This window comes from Felis catus, chromosome D4, assembly GCF_018350175.1.
Source record: "Felis catus isolate Fca126 chromosome D4, F.catus_Fca126_mat1.0, whole genome shotgun sequence".
In the NCBI taxonomy this organism is placed as follows: Eukaryota; Metazoa; Chordata; class Mammalia; order Carnivora; family Felidae; genus Felis; species Felis catus.
The window spans coordinates 56,276,059-56,297,507 of NC_058380.1; the positions used below are offsets into that span (position 1 = coordinate 56,276,059).

At 41.6% G+C, this 21,449-nt stretch overlaps 1 protein-coding gene across 4 annotated transcripts in view; it reads left to right on the forward strand.

Annotated features, from left to right (window-relative positions):
- The window catches only part of DNAI1 (dynein axonemal intermediate chain 1), a 58,909-nt gene that overhangs the window by 10,890 nt on the left and 26,570 nt on the right, over positions 1 to 21,449 (forward strand). For 3 of the 4 annotated variants that reach the window (XM_045043663.1, XM_003995569.6, XM_045043661.1), the window contains exons 2-10: positions 10,943 to 10,975; positions 12,647 to 12,745; positions 12,934 to 13,014; positions 14,864 to 14,990; positions 15,259 to 15,386; positions 15,631 to 15,750; positions 16,731 to 16,790; positions 18,001 to 18,135; positions 21,041 to 21,125. In XM_045043663.1, coding sequence (XP_044899598.1) covers positions 10,943 to 10,975; positions 12,647 to 12,745; positions 12,934 to 13,014; positions 14,864 to 14,990; positions 15,259 to 15,386; positions 15,631 to 15,750; positions 16,731 to 16,790; positions 18,001 to 18,135; positions 21,041 to 21,125 — 868 coding nt within the window. The remainder of the gene's footprint in view (positions 1 to 10,942; positions 10,976 to 12,646; positions 12,746 to 12,933; positions 13,015 to 14,863; positions 14,991 to 15,258; positions 15,387 to 15,630; positions 15,751 to 16,730; positions 16,791 to 18,000; positions 18,136 to 21,040; positions 21,126 to 21,449) is intronic. The other variant, XM_045043662.1, reaches the window with a different exon arrangement.

Sequence of the window (21,449 nt, forward strand, 5' to 3'; positions counted from 1 at the left end):
CACGTGCACACATGAATGCACACTCTCTCTCTCAAAATAAATAAATAAACATTAAAAATAAGTTAAAAAAAGAAGTTCAAGATATATGAATCAAAAACTGGCAGAGCTAAAGGGAGAAAGAAAAATACACAAAGATAGTTGATTTTAATACTTGTCTCTCAGTAACTGATAGATATAGAAGATTTTGGTTAACCAACTTGACCTAATTAACATTTATAGAACACTACAGCCAAGAACTGTAGAATGAAAATTACACCCAAGAACTGCAGAATGTTCACAAAAATAGACCATATGCTGGGACATAAAGTAAGTCCCAAGACATATCAAAAGATTAAAATTTTACAGATTTTAATTCAACTCAAATTCAACATCCATCCATGAGAGAAAGAATCTCAGTATACTAGTAATAGTTTGAACAAAATGGAATTAAATAAAAAATAACAGCAATATCTTTAAAATACCCAAATATTTAGGAATTAAGGCATAATTCTAAATAAAGGTAGTCAAAAGAAGCACAAGGGCAGATAGTAGCTGCACTTGTAGTGAGCATAGCATAATGTATAAATTTGTCAAATCACTATGTTGTACACCTGAAACTAATGTAATATTGTGTCTCAACTATCTTTCAATAAAAAAGAAAGAAAAGAAAAGAAAGAGCACAAGGGAAACTAGTAAACGTTTTTAATTGAATGGTAATGAAAATATGGCATCATAAGTTTTAGGGTGCTTCTAAAGTGCATAATGGAACTGCATAGTTTTAAATGCCTGATTTAGAAAAAAAAAAAAGGAAAGATTTAAACGCAATGTTTCGTAGAAACAATGAGAAAAACTATAGGGAAAATTAACAATGCCAGAAGTACGTTCTTTGAAAAGGTTAATAAAATTGACAAAATCTAGCAGAGCACATCAAGATAAAAAGAAGTCACAACAGGGGTGCCTGGGTGGCTCAGTCAGTTAGGCATCCAACTCTTGATTTTGACTCAGGTTGTGATCTCATTGTTGGTGGGATTGAGCCTCGCATTGACTCTGTGCTGATAGCACAGAGCCTGCTTGGGATTCTCTTTCTTCCTCTCTCTCTGCCCCTGTCCCACTTATGCTCTCTCTCTCTCTCTCTCAAAAAAATAAATAAATAAATAAATAAATAAATAAACTTAAATAAAAAAAAGAAATCACAACTGCCAATATCAGGATGGAACATGAGAAATCACTACTGATCCTACAGACATTAAAAAGGATAATAAGGAAATATTATCACAACTTTATGGCAATAAATTCAATTTAGATGGAATGGGCAAATTTCTTGAAAAACACAGTTTACCTTAATTGACACAAGAAGAAAAGGAAAATATGAGAACTCCATACCTTAACTTAAAACCTTCCTACAAAGAAGGTTTTACTGGTTTCACTGATGAATTATATCAAGTACATGAGGTATAAATAACAACAATGTTACACAAAGTATTACAGAAAATGGAGAAGGGAACAAATCCCAACTGATTTGATGATGACAGAATAACTCTGATATCAAAATCAAAGTTACTTCAAGAAAAGAAAATTACAGACCAATATCCCTTATGAACATAAATGCAAAAACTCCAACAAAATATTAACAACACTGTTTCAGCAATACATAAAAAGAATAATAGATCAAGTGGGGTTTATCCCAATAATGCAAAGTCAGCTCAACATTAAAAAATAAATCAAAGTATTTCTTCACATTAATAGAACAGGGGTGCCTGGGTGGCTCAGTTGGTTAAGCATCTGACTTTGGCTCAGGTTATGATCTCACAGCTCATGAGTTAGAGCCCATGTCAGGCTCTGTGCTGGCAGATTGGATTCAGATTCTGTGTTTCCCTCTCTCTCTCTACCCCTCTCCTGCTCATGCTCTGTCTCTTTCTTTCTCAAAAATAAATAAACATTAAAAAAAAATAGGGGCACCTGGGTGGCTCAGTTGGTTAAGTGTCTGACTCTTGGTTAAGGCTCAGGTCATGATCTCATGGTTTGTGAGTTAGAGCCCCAGATTGGGCTCCATGCTGGCAGCGTGGAGCCTACTTGGGATTCTCTCTCTCCCTCTCTCTCTGCCCCTTCCCCACTCTCTCTCTCAAAAAAATAAATAAATAAACTTTAAAAAGTAAAAAACAAAACAAAACAAAAAACAGAAAACAAAGGGGAAATAGCATATAATGACATCTCAATAGATTCAGGGGGAAAAAAGGACAAAATTTAACATCCATCCACCAAAGATTAGTTTAAGGGTCAAATTAGATGATGTACTCAAAAGTGTTTAGTAAACTGAAAGATGTTATATAAACAGAAGGTGTTTTTATTGTTATCCCTCTATGACACTCTCAGGGTTATATGCTCCTTTCTGATAAGGACCTCTTGGAGCCTGGATAACACACTTTTCAATTGTTCAATAAATGCCCTCTGAATGGGACTCAACTGCCATGCATAGCAGACCATGATAGAATAATAAAATAATGACAATCACAAAGTCTACACTGCCACTGTTACTTGGTTTACTGAGTGCTAGGCTCTGAGTTAGGTGCTCTTCATGAATTGTTTTATTTTTTCCTCTGAGCAACTCTGAGAAGAGCACTAATATTTTTCTCTACCTTAGAGAAGAGAAAATGAGGATTAGAAACTAAATACTGTGCTCAAGGTCACACATATAGTTCATGGCTGAGTCAGGAACATAGCCAAGGCATACTCTAGAGCTTCAGCTTTTAAATCCTACCTTCCTTGCCTTCTGTAGCCTTATCTGGCAAGGGTCCCATAGGTTTCCATGGAGGCACCAGCCTGGTCTCATATCTCCTTTTTCTGCATTCAGAGCACTGTGCTAACTAACACTGCATTAACAGCAAAGAAAAACCTCTTTAACTGTACTTCATTGATTTTAAAAATTCTCTTTTTAATGTTTATTTATTTTTGAGAGAGAGAGAAAGAGAGCATGAGTGGGAGAAGGCATAGAGAGAGGGAGAGAGAGAATCCCAAGCAGGCTCTATGCTGTTATGTGGGGTTTGAATCCACGAACTGTGAAATCATGAGCCAAAATCAAGAGTTGAGGCTCAACCTACTGAGCCATCCAGGTGTCTCTGATTTTAAAAATTCTTAATTAGCATGTTAAATAATAAAAGTAATGCACATTCACATTAGAAATATTAAAACCATGAGAATGAGTATACAATAAAAGTATTGGTCCCCTTCCCCACAATTCCCCAGTCATATTCCCTAAACCAAACTGCTATCAACAGAGTCTATATATTCTTGCAGAAATGTTATATGTATATGCAAATACACATATATGCATATTCTTAAAGTAAGCAGATGGGTCATCTATTTCTGTAGCTTGCTTTTTTATTTAACAATATACCTTGGAGAGCTTTCCATAACAGTACATAAATGTTTATCTCATTCTTTTAAAAATATGCATAGTATCTTATTGAATGGCTATACCATAATTTATTTAACTGGCCCCCACAAATGAATATCTGGGTCTCCCCCATTAAAAAATATTATAAATAATGGTGCAGTGAGCAATTTTGTACATCTTATGCATGTGTATGAGTACTTTCACAGGAAAAATTCAAGAAAGTGGAGTTGCTGAGTTGAGGGGTATCTGCATTTAAAATTTTGGCAGGTATTGCCACATAACCCTATGAAAAGTTTGCATCAATTGGCATTCCCACAATAGTGTATGATAATGTCTATTACCTTTCATATCTAATGTTTCAAAATTTTGAGATTTCTTTCAACTACACTTATTGAGTGCCTTCTGTGTGCATTTAACACTGCACTAGGCTCAAAGATTTAAAATGTAGTCAGTGTAGCCAGAGGAAGATTTGTTGGTGAATTACTATTCCTTTGGGACTAAGAGCTCTTACCCTTTTAAAAATGGAAACTGCAAGCTGGTGAGGTATTTAGTTTCAATTTAGCTTAATGGAAACCTGTTAGTGAGTTTTAAAATAAGGACCAAGACAATTGAAATGGTAAACGAAGTCTCCTGGGCTCCAGGAAGGAGGATGCTGCATCTGTGGGTTTGCATGCTTCAAAGAGCCCCTCTTTCCAGGAACAAACATGTTTCAGTATTGAACTTTTAGGTGGAAATGTGAGCTGCTGAAGGCTCTAGTCCCTAGGGTAGATGCTTCCTAGTAAACAAGGGCCACACAGAATCTGTGTGACTAAGGGCAGAGCAGGGTCTATAAATGGGAATACAATGCTGCCTACTATCATTAATTGAGCATAAACTCTGGCTAAGCACCACACTATGCATTTTGTGTGCATTGACTCATTTAATTCTCATGACAAGCCTATGATTGAGAAGATGCCATTATGCCCAGTTTAAAGATAAGGATACTGAGGTTCGGAGAAGACAAGTAACATGCCTAAAGTCATAGAACTAACAAGTGGCAGAGTGGGGACTCAAACCAAGGTATGGTTGGCTTCAGAGCCCATGTTTGGGCTCCATCAGTATATCTGATCATGTATTTGTTTTATAAATCTTACCTCTTCATGATAGGAAGCAATTTAATAATTTTTTTATCGCCTTACCCCTAAAATATGCTCAGGAACAAATGGGTTGCTTATGCTTTTAAGGGGGCCATGTACCAAAACTGATCTAAGTTTAGGTAAATGCCCAGTAGGTGGCAATAATAATCATCTGTTACCTTGACCAGAACTTCCATTTTCTTTTTAAAAAAATTTTTAATGTTTATTTATTTTTGAGAGAGACAGAGACACAGTGCAAGCAAGGGAGGGGCAGAGAGAGAGGAAGACACAGAATCTGAAGCAGGCTCCAGGCTCTGAACTATCAGCATAAAGCCCGACATGGGGTCAAACTCAGAAACGGTGAGATCATGACCTGAGCCAAAGTTGGATGCCTAACCAGCTGAGCCACCCAGGTGCCCCAGAATTTTCATTGTCAAATCACCACCCCATAGCTGTGGGAGGAAAAGAATAGGGGATAATGTGGATGCTGTGTTAGAATTTGAGATTTATCTCAGGGCTATTGAGCAGCCCTTGGAGGCTTTAAAACAGGAGAGTGATATGATCAGATTAATGTTCCAGGAAGATCACTTATAGATAATGATTAGTTTGGGTTCAAATCCTGGTCATTTTTGAGTGATCTCTCTAAGCCTCAGTGTTCTCATCTGTAAAATAGAATAATGGTAGCTCTTACCTGATAGGGTGGTTCTGAAGGTTAAATGAGATGATGCATGTAAGTTGCTTAGTAAATGACTAGCCCAGAGTAAGTGTTCAATAGCTGAGAATGATGATAATGATATAATTATTAGAGTGGAGAGAAACTGGAGTCAGGGAAATCAAATGTAAGTAAGCAAAAGATAGTAAGGGCCTGAATTAAGGAAGGTGTAAATGAAGAGGATAGTTATGAAAGATATTGAAGAGATAGAATTGTTAGACTTTGAAACATGATGCTAATGGGAGAGAAGGAAAGGCAGGTGTTTTGATGGCTTCCAATTTCCAACGTGGGTGACTGAGTAGATGGGGATGCACTTGAATGAGATAAGAAATACTAGAAGAAATGGAAATTTGGTATAGAAAAAGAATATAATGATTGGGTTGGAAAAAGAACATAATGAGGTTGGCTCTTAAACATACTGAGTTTGGGTACTCTGCTATTTTTTTGAACATGGGGTTCTGAGAAGTCTAAGCTACAGAAATATATTTGAACTTTGGGTTACCTGGCTGGCTCAATCAGTAGAGTGTGTGACTCTTGATCTTGAGGTTGTGAGTTCAAGGCACGTATTGGGCATAGAGATTACTCAAAAAATAAAAAAATAAAAATATTTTTAAAAAAGAAATAGACTTGAACCTCATCATAAGGTAGAAGATGAAGCTCTGTGTGGAGATAAGAACACCCAAGAGGAGTGTGTAGAATATACTCCTGGTCGAGGGTATATTCCAAGCATATATTCCTGGTCAAGGATATTAAGAAGGAATTACTGGAGAGGTGACATGGAAATGAAGGTGGAGAAGTTTCAAGAAAGAGCAAGGGAGCCCTCATTCTGAAAGAGAAATGAGTTTTTACCAGTTCCTTCGCTTAAGATGCTCATACTAATATGTGTAATAATGAGAATAGAAAAATGATCTACTATGAAGGAGTTCAGACTGGGACATCTGTTATCCCATTGATTATCAGGGTTAATTTGACTGATAGGGTGGTCTGTCGAGGGTTAGGGGGATATTTCCTCTTCCTGCATCATTCCTCCATAGACATCCTCCCTCAGTCAAATAGAATGACCTATCCAAAAGTAGAGGATATTCTTTGGTCAAGAGTATAAGAATGGTAGACCTCCTTTGCTGAAATGTCCAAGCTGCCTCTAATGTGTACTGCAGTATTATATTTCTTTTCATAATACTATTCCCTTTTGCAGACCAAAACCCAGAGATAACAGAGTATCAATTTGCAGATACATTTCATCCTTCATCTCACAACAGCCACTCAAAGTGAAGAATGGAAGAGTAGAGGGAGTTACAAGAAAAGTGATAATACGTCAGGGTTAGATAAAGGACTAGTAGAGTTTAGTTGGGTAGGGTTTTGTTAGGCAGAGATAGTGGGAGTGGTGAGAGGGAAAGGGAAGATGATGTTTCTGGCAAGAGGAACAGTAAAAAGCAAAACTGCAAGGGCACCTGGTTGGCTTAGTTGGAAGAACATGCAACTCTTGATCTCAGGGTCATGAGTTTGACCTCAATGTTGGGTATAGAGATTACTTAAAAATAAATACATTTTTAAATTTTTTTAATGTTTATTTTTGAGAGAGAGAGAGACTGATGGAGTGTGAGAGGGAGAGGAGCAGAGACGGAGGGAGACACAGAATCTGAAGCAGGCTCCAGGCTCTGAGCTGTCAGCACAGAGCCCGATGCAGGGCCCGAACTGACAAACCACGAGACCATGACCTGAGCTGAAGTTGGACGCTTAACTGACTGAGCCACCCAGGTACCCCAAAAATAAATAAATTATTTTTTGAAAAAAAGTCAAAGGTGCAGAGGTGGGAAAGCACAGTCGATGCTCAGGAAATGTGGGTAGCCTTGCTAGGCTGCATCTCAAAATGCTAGCACAGGAAGGGCTGGAGAGCAGGCTGGAATGGAGACGTGGGGCCAGATGATAGAGTTCTGAAGGCCAGGGAGGGAGTTTGGGCTTTGTTCTTCTGTGGTTTGATGGCTTCTGGGAGGAACCATCAAAAGCTTTCCGGGAATTCAGGCTTGTCCATCTCAGGCTTCTCCTTTTGGAAGACCAAGGGCCCAAAGTGGCAGCCTGACATTCAATCTCCTTTGCCATGGTTGGGAAGTCAGGACTGCAGCTGATTTCATTGGCCTGTTTTGCATTTATTATAGTGTGGCTTTTATAGTGTGTTAATTGAAATATTTCCAACTGCCAAAAACAATTACATTCAAATTGCCTTGTCAGTTCTTTTATTGCCAGATAAATGTTTTACAGACGTATTTACGGGGGGCAATGGTAACTGGATCTCGTTTTCTATTTAAGGCTGGCAGTTTGGGTTGGGATTGGCCCTCCAATGTCTGTTGTGGGCCAGAAAGCTGTTGGAGTTGTGACGCCTGCATCTTGTTACCTTAGGGATCAGAGGTGCTTCAAAAAAAAGCAGATTTCTGGCTTATGCAGCTTAGCCTCAGAGAAGGGTTCCATCACTGGAAACCCTGGCAACGTGGCAGAGATCTGAATCCTGCTGCCTGCTCTACCAATAACAATCCTAATCCAAGCTGAGACATGCTCTTCCCTCTCCCTGGAATCCCTTTCCTCCTCTCCACCATCAAATCCTCTCCCATAGACTATATTATGTAAGAGCTGTAAGAGCCCATCTAGTCTAACTCTCTTAACTTTGTATTTGGGAAACTGAGGCCCAAGAGACTTCCTCAAGAATATACAGGTGTCCTGCAAGAACTGGGAGCAGAGGTCTCTGTCCAATGTGCTGTACTGCCACCATGTTGCCTTGACCTTTCCTTCAATACTTTAAACCTGCTTCTTCCAAGAACCCTTCTGTCACATTTCTAGCCTCCACTGATCTCCCTTTTGCTTGATCATCTGAAACACCTATTGTAATATATATATATATATATATATATATATATATATGAATGATTATATATATTAACAATTATATATATGTATATATATGTATATTGCAGGGTTTTTGTTTGTTTGGTGGAATATTTTACTGGCTCTGTCACTGTTCTTCTCTTGCCTTTGTATATGCTGTTTTCTTCTTCTGAATAATGTTTTCTCCATTGAGACAACCCAGGTGGGTTCTTTGTTCTTTGATACCCAGCTGGGAAACAGCCACCTCTGGAAGCCTTTCTTGTGCTCAGCAGGTGTCTCTGTGTACTCCTATAGCACCCTGGGTACACATATCTCTGTTGCTGGCACAGAGGAGGCTTTCAAAGGAGTACTGAATGAGAGAGTGAGTGAGTGAGTGAGTGAGTGAGTGAGTGAATGAGAGAGTAAATGATGAACATTCTTACACTGCTCTGTCCTCCATGGACCCTGAACAAACTGGAGTAGGGACCTCATCTCTCTTCATCTGTGTCCTACTGCTTAGGTGTGTCCCTGACACACAAATAGATGCCCAATAAATGTTTATCAAGCTGAATAAAGCATGCTGCTCTTGGGAACATAAAATTTTAGTGTGTTAGAGCTGGAAGGTCATCACATCCAATCCTATGCATTTTACTGACAAGGAAACTGAGGTCCAAAGAGGAAAAACATTTTTCCCAGAATCATGATCACTAATAGGTTTGATGACATTCTTCATTTATTCAATAAGTATTTGACCCAAATAAATCTACATATTCAAGGCAATACCTATCAAAATAACCCTAGCATTCTTCACAGAGCTAGAACAAACAATCCTAAAATTTGTATGGAACCAGAAAAGACCCCGAATAGCCAAAGCGATCTGGAGAAAGAAAACCAAATCTGGAGGCATCACAATCTCAGACTTCAAGCTGTATTACAAAGCTGTAATCATCAAGACAGTATGGTACTGGCACAAAAACAGACACTCAGATCAAGGGAACAGAATACAGAACCCAGGAATGGACCCAGAAATGTATGGCCAACTAATCTTCGACAAAGCAGGAAAGAACATCCAATGGAATAAAGACAGTCTCTTCAGCAAATGGTGCTGGGAAAACTGGACAGCAACATGCAGAAAAATGAACCTGCATGACTTTCTTACACCATACACAAAAATAAACTCAAAATGGATGAAAGACCTAAATGTAAGACAGGAAGTCATCAAAATTCTCGAGGAGAAAGCAGGCAAAAACCTCTCTGACCTCGGCTGCACCAACTTCTTACTCAACACGTCTCTGGAGGCAAGGGAAACCATAGCAAAAATGAACTATTGGGACCTCATCAAAATAAAAATCTTCTGCACAGCAAAGGAAACAATCAGCAAAACTAAAAGGCAACCAACGGAATGGGAGAAGATATTTGCAAACAACATGTCAGATAAAGGGTTAATATCCAAAATCTATAGAGAACTTATCCAACTCAACACCCAAAAAACAAATGATCCAGTGAAAAAATGGGCAAAAGACATGAATTAGACACTTCTCCAAAGAAGACATCCAGATGGCCAAACAACACATGAAAAAATGCTCAACATCACTCATCATCCAGGAGATACAAGTCAAAACCACACTGAGATACCACCTCATCACACTTGTCAGAAGGGCTAACATTAACAAGTCAGGCAACAACAGATGTTAGTGAGGATGTGGAGAAAGAGCATCTCTTTTGCACTGCTAGTGGGAATGCAAACTGGTGCAGCCAGTTGGAAAACAATATGGAGGTTCCTCAAAAAGTTAAAAATAGAACTACCCTACAACCCAGCAATTGCACTACTAAGTATTTATCCAAGGGATACAGGGATGCTGTTTCGAAAGGACACATGCACCCCAATGTTTATAGCAGCACTATCAACAATAGCCAAAGTATGGAAAGAGCCCAAATGTCCATCGATGGATGAATGGATAAAGAAGATGTATATATATATATATATATATATACATACATACAATGGAGTATTACCTGGCAATCAAAAAGAATGAAATCTTGCATTTGCAACTATGTGGATGGAACTGCAGGGTATTATGCTAAGTGAAATTAATTAGTCAGAGAAAGACAAATATCATATGACTTCACTCATATAAGGAATTTAAGATACAAAACAGATGAACATAAGGGAAAGGAAGCAAAAATAATATAAAAACAGGGAGAGGGACAAAACATAAGAGACTCTTAAATATAGAGAACAAACAGAGGGTTGCCGGAGGGGTTGTGTGTGGGGGGATGGGCTAAATGGATAAGGGGCTTAGGGAACCTACTCCTGAAATCATTATTGCACCATGAGCTAACTAACTTGGATGTAAATTATAAAAAATGAATTATAGAAAAAAAAAGAATCACCTTGAAATAAAGGATTATGTTCACTCTGGGGGAAAAAAATAAGTATTTGAATACTTACTATATTCTCAGCAGTGTATAAAACAAAGTACCTGCTTATAAAGAGCTTATATTCATCCCAAACAAGTATTTATAAATATAATTTGACCTCGAAATCTCCTTAACGCATAGTACAGAGCTGAGCACTTAGAATATGCTTTTTAAAAATGTTTGTGGAACTAGTTGCAAATAAGAAATGCCCAGTGCTAAGTTACCTGGTTGCTTTTCATGGGTCAGTGGCACTGACACTGGAATGGGATTGCCTCAGATACAGGGCCTCCTTGACTGGGGTAAGAAGCACATGTTGCCACAAAGAGGACCACTTTTAAGACTTGGGAAAGCTCAATGTCCAGTGTCTTTGAGATCTCTGGGAAGAAGCCTCCCTGTAATACTGTTTCTGATATTCCCACAGAGATTTGCCTATGACTTACCTCTTGTTTCTGTTCTTTCTTTCAGAGCATCAACACAGGCAGAGGAGCCAGGAAGAGAGTAAGTGCTGAGCCCACTGAAGGCTCTCAGCAAGATGCTAACAGCATTGTTTTCTGTTGAAAATATTAGCTATATCTTTTTTAGAAAATTCAAATGGGCAAAAAGACCATTAAAATCACCCTTAGGTGCACCTGAGTGACTCAGTCGGTTAAGCAGCTGAGTCTTGATCTCAGCTCAAGTCTTGATCTCAGGGTTGAATTCAGGCCCCGTATTGGGCTCTGTGCTGGGTGTGAAGCCTATTTTTTTAAAAAATCACCCTTAAACCCACCATTATTGAAAACCTCTTAGTTAACACATGATGTTATACTCTCTCAGATATTTCTGTGCATATATAAAAATTATGTGTATTTATTTATTTTTAAGTTTATTTATTTTGAGAGAGAAAAAGCACAAGCAGGGGAGGGGAAGAGAGAGGGAGAGGGAGAAAATCTCAAGCAGGGTCTACACTGTCAGCACAGAGCCCGATTCAGGGCTTGAACTCATAAACCATGAGATCATGACCTGAGGCAAAGTCAAAAGCTGGACACTTAACCGACTGAGCCACCCAGGCACCCCTGTTTTTAAATGGAATCAAACTGTAAGTTATTTTATAATCTGCTTTTTACATAATATATTTAGAGTGCTTTCCATTGCCAATAAACATACTTTTATAGCATCATTTAAAATTACTGTATAATATTTTACCATATGTTCCTTAAGGCTATACTGTAATTTGTTCAATCATGCCCCATTGTTGGACACTTAGATATTTCCTCTTTTTCATTATTATGATCAATTCTCCAGCAAACATTCATGCATTTAAATCTCTGGGCATGTCCTTGGTTATTTCTTTAATATAAAGTCCTATACATAGAAACTTCAGTCACAGAGAATAAATGCTTATTAGGTTTTTGGTAAATATTTCCAAAATGCTCTTTAGAAAGTTTGCGCTAATTTATGGGTAGCAATTTTCCCACAATGTCACCACCACTGGATTAGTTTTGTTTGGTTGAGTGGTCTCTTTGTTTTGGGTTTTTGTAGTTGTTGTTGTTGTTGTTTTAGTTTTCAACAGTTTTATAGTAAAGAATTGCATTCTTTTATTTCGCATATTTTTGCTAACAAGGGTGAGGTTTTTTTTAATACATCATGGGCCACTTCGGCAAGGTGTTTAACTGTCTATTACAGAAAGGAAAAACTTCTAGTCCTTGATTTTTTTGCTCTAAGGATCTGATGAGATTCTGAGGCTTAAAGTTACCAAGTACTGAGAGTGTTGCCATAAGAGTAACCATAAGGTGGCAAATTGGAAGATAAAATATGAATCGGAGCTGAAGCATCTTAAATAACAGCTGGATGTCCTTTCATTTTGCATAAAGCCCTGCCTTTGGCAGCTGGTCCTGACCATTAGGTTCCAGGCTGTATGGGAGAGAATAGGGAGGGGCCACTTCTGGTCTCACTTCTGGCTCGAAAGGCCCACCACAATGTTCCAGATAAGTACTGACCCCCAGGGCTGACATGGCCAAGATCTTCCAGGCAATGAGAACTCTGACCTAAGCAGTTCCTTTGGACTCTTCCATGAGTGGTCTGTTGTGCATTTTGTATTCTACTTATCAGGGGCAGAGCTTGGCTTCTGGGAGGATTTGTGAATGAAGGGGGAGCACTGCTTGCTGATCCTCATGTGAGGTTGTTGTCCAGGATGAAGATTCAGGGACTGAAGTGGGAGAAGGAGCAGATGAATGGGCCCAGTCCAAAGCCACAGTTAGACCCCCTGACCAGCTGGAGTTGACTGATGCGGTGAGTGAGCAGCATCCTGCCCTTGCCCCTTCTACCTTCTCTACCCTCAGAGATGTGTTCTTTCATAGTACTGATTAGGAGCCTGCACAGAACCTGGGTGTGAGATGTCTGCTGACACCCTGAGGAGCCCTCCCAAATCTCAGAAGAGGTGTGGGCCTTTGGTATTTCTTGGTATTTCTCTCCCTTAGGAGCTAAAGGAGGAGTTCACCCGCATTCTGACAGCCAACAACCCACATGCACCCCAGAACATCGTCAGGTACAGCTTCAAAGTAAGTCATCCCCTCTGGGGTAGGGGCCTCTAGGTGCTCCTTGGTTTGGCAGTGACTTGCTACATTCCAAAAGCTTCTCTGCTATTAGAGAGATCACCTTTAAACTCTGGTCTTTGACCAGAACCTTGAAATTTTACATGGAATTTTCCAGAGATTTAAAAAATTCCATAATGAATCTCCCTTGAAATCTTATTCAGTACTTATTACGTGTCAGACACTGTTGTTGATAAATTATTTTCTGGGCACTTGGGTGGCTTAGTTGGTTGAGTGTCTGACTCTTGATTTCAGCTCAGGTCATGATCCCAGAGTCATGGGATTGAGCCCTGAGTTGTACTCCGCACAGAGTGTGGAGCCTGCTTATGATTCTCTCTCTCTCTCCCTCTGCCCCTTTCTCAGGCTCATGCTCTATCTAATATTTTTTAAACAGTAATAAATAAATTATTTTCATTATTTTCAATACTTATAACTATCCTAAAATTTAGATATTATTATCTTCATTTTACATGTGAAAAAAATAAAGCTTAGAGTGGTTAAGCCCAAGGTCATGCAGAAAATAGGGGAAGGAATCAGGATTTGAATCCATTCTGCCCACCAACATAGACCATGCTTTTAATAACTGCACTGTTTCATTTCCCATCCATCTGAGTTACTGAGAGAAGAAGGGCTTTGTGATGACTTTTTAAGGCAGAGTGTCCCAACCTATGTGCGGAAATAGTGATTCTTTCAGCTCTCCAGAGGCAGGTGGGTTTGATACAGCTGGAGCCCATGGGCTGGTTTCCTCTCCAGTGAGTTTACCCTAGTGTGTCATACAAATACAACAATATTCTATGTGACTTTAAAAGGGCTGGGAAGATATATTTTGAAAGAAGGAAGGAAACCTTGGTCTCAAAGTCAACAGTACAACTAAGATGCTTGTCAATATGGAGGCTGTCTAGAAGAACCAGACTAATAGGCCCTGTGAAAGCAGGGATCATATCTGCTTTTGTTAAGCTTTATGTCTCTGGAACCTAGAAAATACTTGGCATGTTGGTGTGCCCGGGTGTCTCAGTTGGTTAAGCATCTGACTTAGGCTCAGGTTATGATCTCACAGTTCGTGGGTTTGAGCCCCACATCGGGCTTTGTGCTGACAGCTTGGAGCCTAGAGCTTGCCTTGGATTCTGTGTCTCCTTCTCTGTCTGCCCCTCCCCTGCTCATGCTCTGTCTCTCTCAAACATAAATAAACATTAAAAAAATTAAAACAAAATACTTGGCATGTTGTATTTGTTTAAAAATTAGTTGTTGAAGAATAAATGAACAAGGTTACCTAGACTTTAAGACTAGCCCTGATTTTCATTTTCTGGACATTTTATACACTGGACAAGTGCCAAACTCAAACATTTTCTAGCTATCTGTGGCCTTTTGTATGGAAACAGGGGAATTGGAGATTTGGTATCTCTGAGGATCTATCCAGCCCTCACATTCACTAAATACTGTTCAGAGTAGGCCAGGCCAGGTATGTTTGAGGACTATGCATGACCTGCCTCAAATCTGTGATGAAACAGGTATACCAGGATTGCTTGGCATGGATGTAAGAGCCAGTGATAGACAAATCCAGGGCTATTCAAAGTTGGAAAGAAAAGATATTTAAAAATATGTCTTTTATGAGAATTTTTAAAAATTTTATTTCATTTGCCTCCTCTTTAAGCTGCAATGCAATGAAAACTTCAGGTTAACTGAGGATTTGATGAGATCTATATATATCGTTAACAGATGGGCCACGTTAAGCCTTATAGAATGAAGGCAGACTACATTCTGACTCCAGCAGCCCTTTTCAGGACTTTTGGTCTTACCCAGTCTTCTCTCCTCTTAGGAAGGCACATATAAGTTTATTGGCGTTGTGAACCAACTGGCAGTTCACTTCAGCCAGGTTGGGAACCTGATCCCTAAAGACTCGGATGAAGGACGACGGCAGCACTACCGTGATGAGTTAGCAGCAGGTAGGCCTCAGGTCAGCCTGATGCTACAGCCCAGAGCCTCGTCCCCTTTCTGTGGTCACCCTAGGGAGCAGATCACTAAGCCATAACTTTGCAGAGCCTCTACTTACATAAAGTCCAACAGCTGGCTGTCCTGGATAGGTCTGGGAGTTAACCTATGAGAACCCTGGGGTAGGTGAGGTCTCAAAAGCAGGAACCAAGAAAGCCTTGCCCTACCAGGGGATGGGGGAGGAGGCCTGGACTTTGGGTTCATCTGCAATATCCTACCAAGGTTCTCAGGAGTCCACCAAGGTGGTGATTTCAGAAACTGAAATCCTTGAAGAAGAAGAAGAGCCTAAGGAATCTGAAGCCGAAGCTGAAACTGAAGCTGGGAGTCAAATAGATATGCCTGCAGCTGAGGTACAGTATAATATTGTTCCCATCTCTCCCCTTCCAGCTCTAGCTGTGGATGGAAGTTTCAGGGGTAACTTGTTATGGGGTGGGGCTGAAGGTGAGATGTTAGAGGCTGCAGGTGCCAATGCCTCTGGCATCATCACCCTCTCCCTCTTCTATCCTATCCTAAGACATGACTTCTCCCCACTCCTGACTCCCCACCATCTTCTTGTCACAGCTGAGCCCTGGTCCTATGGGTCTTTTTTTCCAGGCAGCTGAAAAAGTGACTGAAGAAGAATTGATGACTCCTAAGCAGCCCAAGGAGCGAAAGCTCACCAACCAGTTCAACTTCAGTGAGAGGGCCTCACAGACCTTAAACAACCCTCTCCGGGTAGAGCAGCCCCACCCCAGCCCCTTTACCTCACAGCTCTGTACTGTGCATGGCAGGAAAGGAACAGGCCTGACTCCAGCCTCAGCAGCTCTTGGCCTGGAAGGGTGACAGGCATGCACCACAGTTAAATTCTCTGAGGAGAGCTTGAAGCATGTGTTCAGTCCTTATAAGCCATCCTCATGAGAGTTCAGAGTGGGTAACAAGGAATCTGGAGCCCTTCAACTGAGACTGAAACATGTAAGGGCCTTGAAAAGGAGGTCAAGATCTGGGGGAGAGAGGAGAGGCCAGATGTGCCAGGGAGGCAGGACTAAGAGCCAGTTTGACTGAAGTTGATGGTCTCTGTGATAGACTAACTAGGAAAGGCTGGAAAAACTCCCTGGCTCATAAGTATGGAGGACCCTGAGTACAGGCTGAAAGAATCTCTCAGGATTTCAGGGGAGAGACTCACATATGTAAGACAGTGTTTTACAGAAATGAATCTGTGAATGGAGGGCAGAAGTCTACATGGTGGGTTTATGGCAGATTCTAATCACACTGTGTACTCCCTATTCAGTAATCTGGGTGATACACAATGAGGAGGGAGTGCATTCCCATGGTGGAACCACAGGCCCCAGTATTAGGGAGAAGTCTTCTCAGGGTGAGGGATATTAGTCCAGTAGCTTGCCAGGGGATTACCTCTGTGTCTTGCATCTAAAGGCTGGCCAGAGCCCTGCCTAACCCCCACTTAGTTGAACTGGCATAATCAGGCTTCATTGCCCCCTATTTCTAGCTTAGTCTTCTGAAGGAAGCTTAGAAGGAAAATGTAGGCTTTCACTGCATCATTTCATCCTTTGTTCAGCCCCTCTTTACTTCCCAGTTCTGTGTCCCATCCCTCCCCCTGCTCCAACTGAAATGCTTCACCCATGGACAGATATACTGTTGGGTTAAGTGAGAAGGAGTTGAGGGCTCTCCGTTGGTTTCTTGTTGTCATTGTTCACTAGGACCGAGAATGCCAGATGGAACCTCCTCCCAGGACAAACTTTTCGGCTACAGCTAATCAGGTGAGACCCTGGGTCAGTCTAAAAGTCATCACCACACCCCCACCTCTCCACCTCATGCATCCTTGTCAAAGATTCCTCTAGCAGCCTGCCCTCCTCGTCCATCCATCTCCATGCTCCTTGTCCAGGCTCTGAACATCAGGCATATTAGACAGTAGGTCCCCACCTAGTGAGCTGTGGATCAGACACATGCCTCTCAGGGGCAAGACTGTCAAAGAGGGAAATAGGCATGGCTTCCAACTCTCTATAGTCACCCCATGCTGACTCTGAAGTGTTAGCACTCTAATCTGTCCTTCCAGCAGTCTTAATTGTTCCTGCAGACCCTCTTTCCCCCTCAAATTCTACTGGATAGCCATGCTGATTTGAGCAGGATATGGTGCCAGGAGACCTGAGCTCAGGCTCCAACTTTGCTGCTCATACTGTAAGACCCTGGGCAAACCGTGTCACCCTTGATGCTTCAATTTCTATTTCTCTGTCAAGCGAGGACAACAAGCAGCCTTGCAGGGCTGTTGGAAGGCTCTGAATGAGATAACAAACATTGAATTATGTTGTGGTGTGGAGTACTGGCCCATGGTGAATTGTTAATATAAGGTGTGTCTATCTGGCCTCCAGGTGGCAGTGACTGCCCAACTCTGGAGAGCACACAGTGATCTAGGTTTTTCCCCCCATATCCTTGCTGCTTCCTTTGTTATGATCCTTGAGCTTCTCTTGCTGTCAGATGCAGTTAGCAGGCGTTCCCTTACTTTTTGTTTATCTTTTTATGCTCAGAAGGTGTGGTCAGTGCTGTAGTTAGCCAAACATGAACTAGAAAGTTTATCACATCTCCATGGGGGAAACATTTTTTAAATTTCTTAGTTCAGAGTCTTAGAAATCACCAAGAAAAATGTGGTCCACCTTGATATTTGCCCATTTGTTTTGCCTAGTAGGATTTGTAGTTTGCAGCAATACTGATCTCCAGCTGATAACTGAGCCCCTGAGCTGCAGGGTGGAAAGCCCATCCCAGAACTGCCCTGAGAATTCCTTCATTCCTGTCCTAGAGCTGACAGCACAGAAGACAGACATTGAATACATACAGTGGGCCAAGTAGAGGATGCTATAGAGGCATGTGACAGGGCCTGACATAATCTATTTCTCAAGCTCTGAAAGCTGAATAGAAGCTGGCTGGGTGAAGATTTTGCCCTGCAATGAACCTTCTCATCTTGCCCTTGCCTAGTGGGAGATCTACGACGCCTATGTAGAGGAGCTTGAGAAGCAGGAAAAGACCAAAGAGAAAGAGAAGACAAAGACACCAGTGGCTAAAAAAATGGGGAAGATGGCCATGAAGAAGATGACATCTATGGAGTCCCAGGTTTGGTGGGGTTTCCCATGGATCTGTCACAGAGAATGACTGAGTGGGATCTTGGTCTCTTGGTAGAGAGAAGCCTGGCTATCTGGAAGGACTTTACAGACCTTAGGTGGGGAGCTAATGTTGAAATATGAATAGTTTTTTCCTTGTAGGAAGGTTTGAAGAGAGCCACAGCTGCCTCTGGCATTCCACACCTCTTCCCAATCTTATATAGGTCTGGAGGCCAGCAAGGATTCAGGGTTTGGGGGCTAGGCGGCAACAGAAGACACGAATGTTATTGAAAGCCCAATGCACACCCTGAAAGAGCTCAGGAGTCTTCTCAGGATGGGGTGGGATGTGATAATAAGGCACCACCTCCCTGAGCAAGGGGTCATGGGGCTTTGGAGAGTGATTTGCTCTTTGACCTTCAGTCCTTGGGTTACTTGTGCTCAATCTTTTAGGTGAGTCTTATGGGCCAGGTGCTAAGTCAGGGCTGATCACAGACACCAGCAGGTTCAGGCTGATGGGTGTGGCCACTCTGGGCTGGATTTACCATGAAGAAACATAATAGGAGTCATTATAGAGGTCTATTTTGTGGGGCTCATTGTGAGTATAGCCAGCGTAGGTTTGGGGATCATTATGGAAGTTATAGTGATAGGTCCCCACAAAGAAGATCACCACAGAGAGATGCTGAAGGGCCACATTTGTCCTTTCAACACAAAGAAAGCTGAATCAGGAGCCAGAGTCCCAGTATGGATGTGTTTGACCTGTAATAGGATGGGAAAGATGAGGTCTGGATTCAGCACCCTGGAGAGCTCCCAGACAGCTCTCCGGGAAGCGATTTTGCTATGGAAGCCAGATGAGCTTAAGTCAGTTTTGCTTCCTTTGTCTGAGGTATGCCCACTTCCACTCAATTACATGTCCCTGATAAAAGTCACATTTTCTGGGAGTTTTAAGAGTTCCTTGCTTTGGCTTAATATAAACTGCCCCAATTCCATTTCATTCAATTACAGACCAAGCACTTGTGATCATGATCATGCTGAGTACTGGAACTCTGAAGTGAAAGATGAAGTCCCTGTCCCATGGGTTGCCCTGTCCAGACCCTTGACTTCCCCTGTACTATTCCCTAGAGGTTAGGAGCTTCAGAGAGGGTGTTAGCCTGGGTCAAGTTTCACTTGAAGATCCATCAAGGGTTTGGCTATAGGCTGTGTGCTAGGACTATTATTGCAAAAACTTTAACTGCAGCCACCAGGACCCAGAGAAGAAAAGAAATATCCCTGTGGCTGAAAGTGAAAATTGTCCTTGGGTCTAAGCCCTTGGGATCTAACATGTATATCAGACTTGGTGTCTAATATGTCCAGGGAAGTAGGACTGCACTTTCTTCCAGCTTTGGTTGACATTGAAGGCTGTGATGCAGGCAGAGCTCAGTTCTCTGGACCAAGAAGCTACAGTGAAGGCATAACATTGTGGGATATAAGATATCCCCAAACATCAGTGAATACCTTAGTATGCAACCTGTAAGCAAGGGAATTGAGTTTTAACTGGGAATCTCAAGTACTGGCCCTGGCTTTCTGTAGAACAGAGTGATCTTTTGCTCAGGCCCAGTGCATGCACAGAGTGACACCCCTTTCTCAGAGACCTGCATCTGACGAGTTTGGTATAAAACTCAAGTGAGTGGGAGGGGGAAAGCAGAATAACTCTATGATACCCTGTAGGAAAGTCTGCAATGATAGATCTCAGATTTCTGTCTCATTAATCATTTGGATGAATATACAGAAATGAATGCAGGCTTGTATGATCTGAAAGATTAGGATGGGAATGGCAGAAAGGTCTGAGAGGCCACAAATTTAGTCAGAACCAATAAAAAGCTGTTTCTTCTCAAGTAGTATAGTATCCAGAACAAGGGAGGCAGTGGTCCACCACACATCTGGAACCTGGAGACTGCCAGGACCATGCAAAGGTGGTCAGACTGGTGAGGGACTGGCTTTCTGTGTGGGCCCGAAGGCATGGGACCTGGAATCCACAGAGTTGAGTTTGTATCCTGGCTTTGCTACTTATTAGCTAGGTTTTTATAACCTGTTTCCTCGTCTGTAAAGACATCCTAATGATCTTACTTTGTAAGATTGTTGTGAGAACCCAAGATTATGTATAGTTGCTAGTATAGTACAATGACCCCAGATGCAGGTGGCATTATCCATCCCCGCTGTATCATGTGTACTCTAAGACTCAGAGAATTTAAGTAACTTACCTAAAGTTGCCAACTGGCTCCTTCCTAATGCATGGGATAGGAAGGGAATGAAGGTCTGTGTGGCTCCAGAATCCATTCTCTTAACCACTGCCTGATGCTGGCACTGCTAGTAAATCTCATTTTCAACAGCCATGGGCCTGGTGCTCTGAAGCTCCTCAAGGGTTGCCCACTCAGCTGGTTTCTTCCTGCAGTGGGCAAGGCCTTAGATTAGGAGTCATTTCTGCCTTTTACTCCCTGTATACAAGCATATCTGTTGGACCAGAAGCTCTCTGAGGCTTTAATGAGAGTCTTTGTCATTGCCTGAGATGATAAAACCTCTCTGTCCCCACTAAAGAAGCCTCCTACCTCCCATTTTCTGCTCTCCCCTTCAATACTCTTCAATGTCTTGTGTTGTGCTCTGAGATATGCCTTCTCCAGAACAAGTTCAGAATGAAAGAGTACAAGACAGGCTGTACCCAGGGGCCAAGTATGGCAGTGCAAACTCCTTGTGCCATTTAAGAGCTGGGCATTCCCCAAAGGGGGTGGTGAGGTGATTTGGCTTTGGAGGCATGAAGAGATATCTTTACAGAGCTATCAGGGGTGGGTGGTGTCAGAGAGAAAATTGCAAGTCTGGGCTGTGGCTCAAGACATAACCTTTCCAGGTGCTAGCTAAGAGGGCCTGTGGCCTCTGTATCTCCACAGAGTGATGACATCACCAAAGTGACTCAGGCTGCTAAAATCGTGGAGCGGATGGTCAATCAGAACACTTATGATGATGTTGCTCAAGGTAAGATTTGAAGTGCTGGCAACTATGATTACTGCCTGTATTAAAAATTCCTCATACAAGGCAAGTATTTGAGTGTCCCATGCTAGGTACTATAGGGGTGCAAGAGGAGAAAAACTAATCCCTTCCTCCTCTGGATGTCACTAGGGAGACAAGACACACACAGGTCAACTACAAACAATGGAATAAGAAAAATGGGTATAGTGATGAGATCTGACAATAGTGCAGCAAAACTTACATATTAGTGATCCAATGTCATCTTTGCAACAGTCTGGGAGGTAGGCAGAGCAGAGAGTATTACCCCTACTTTACATAAGAGGCAGGTAA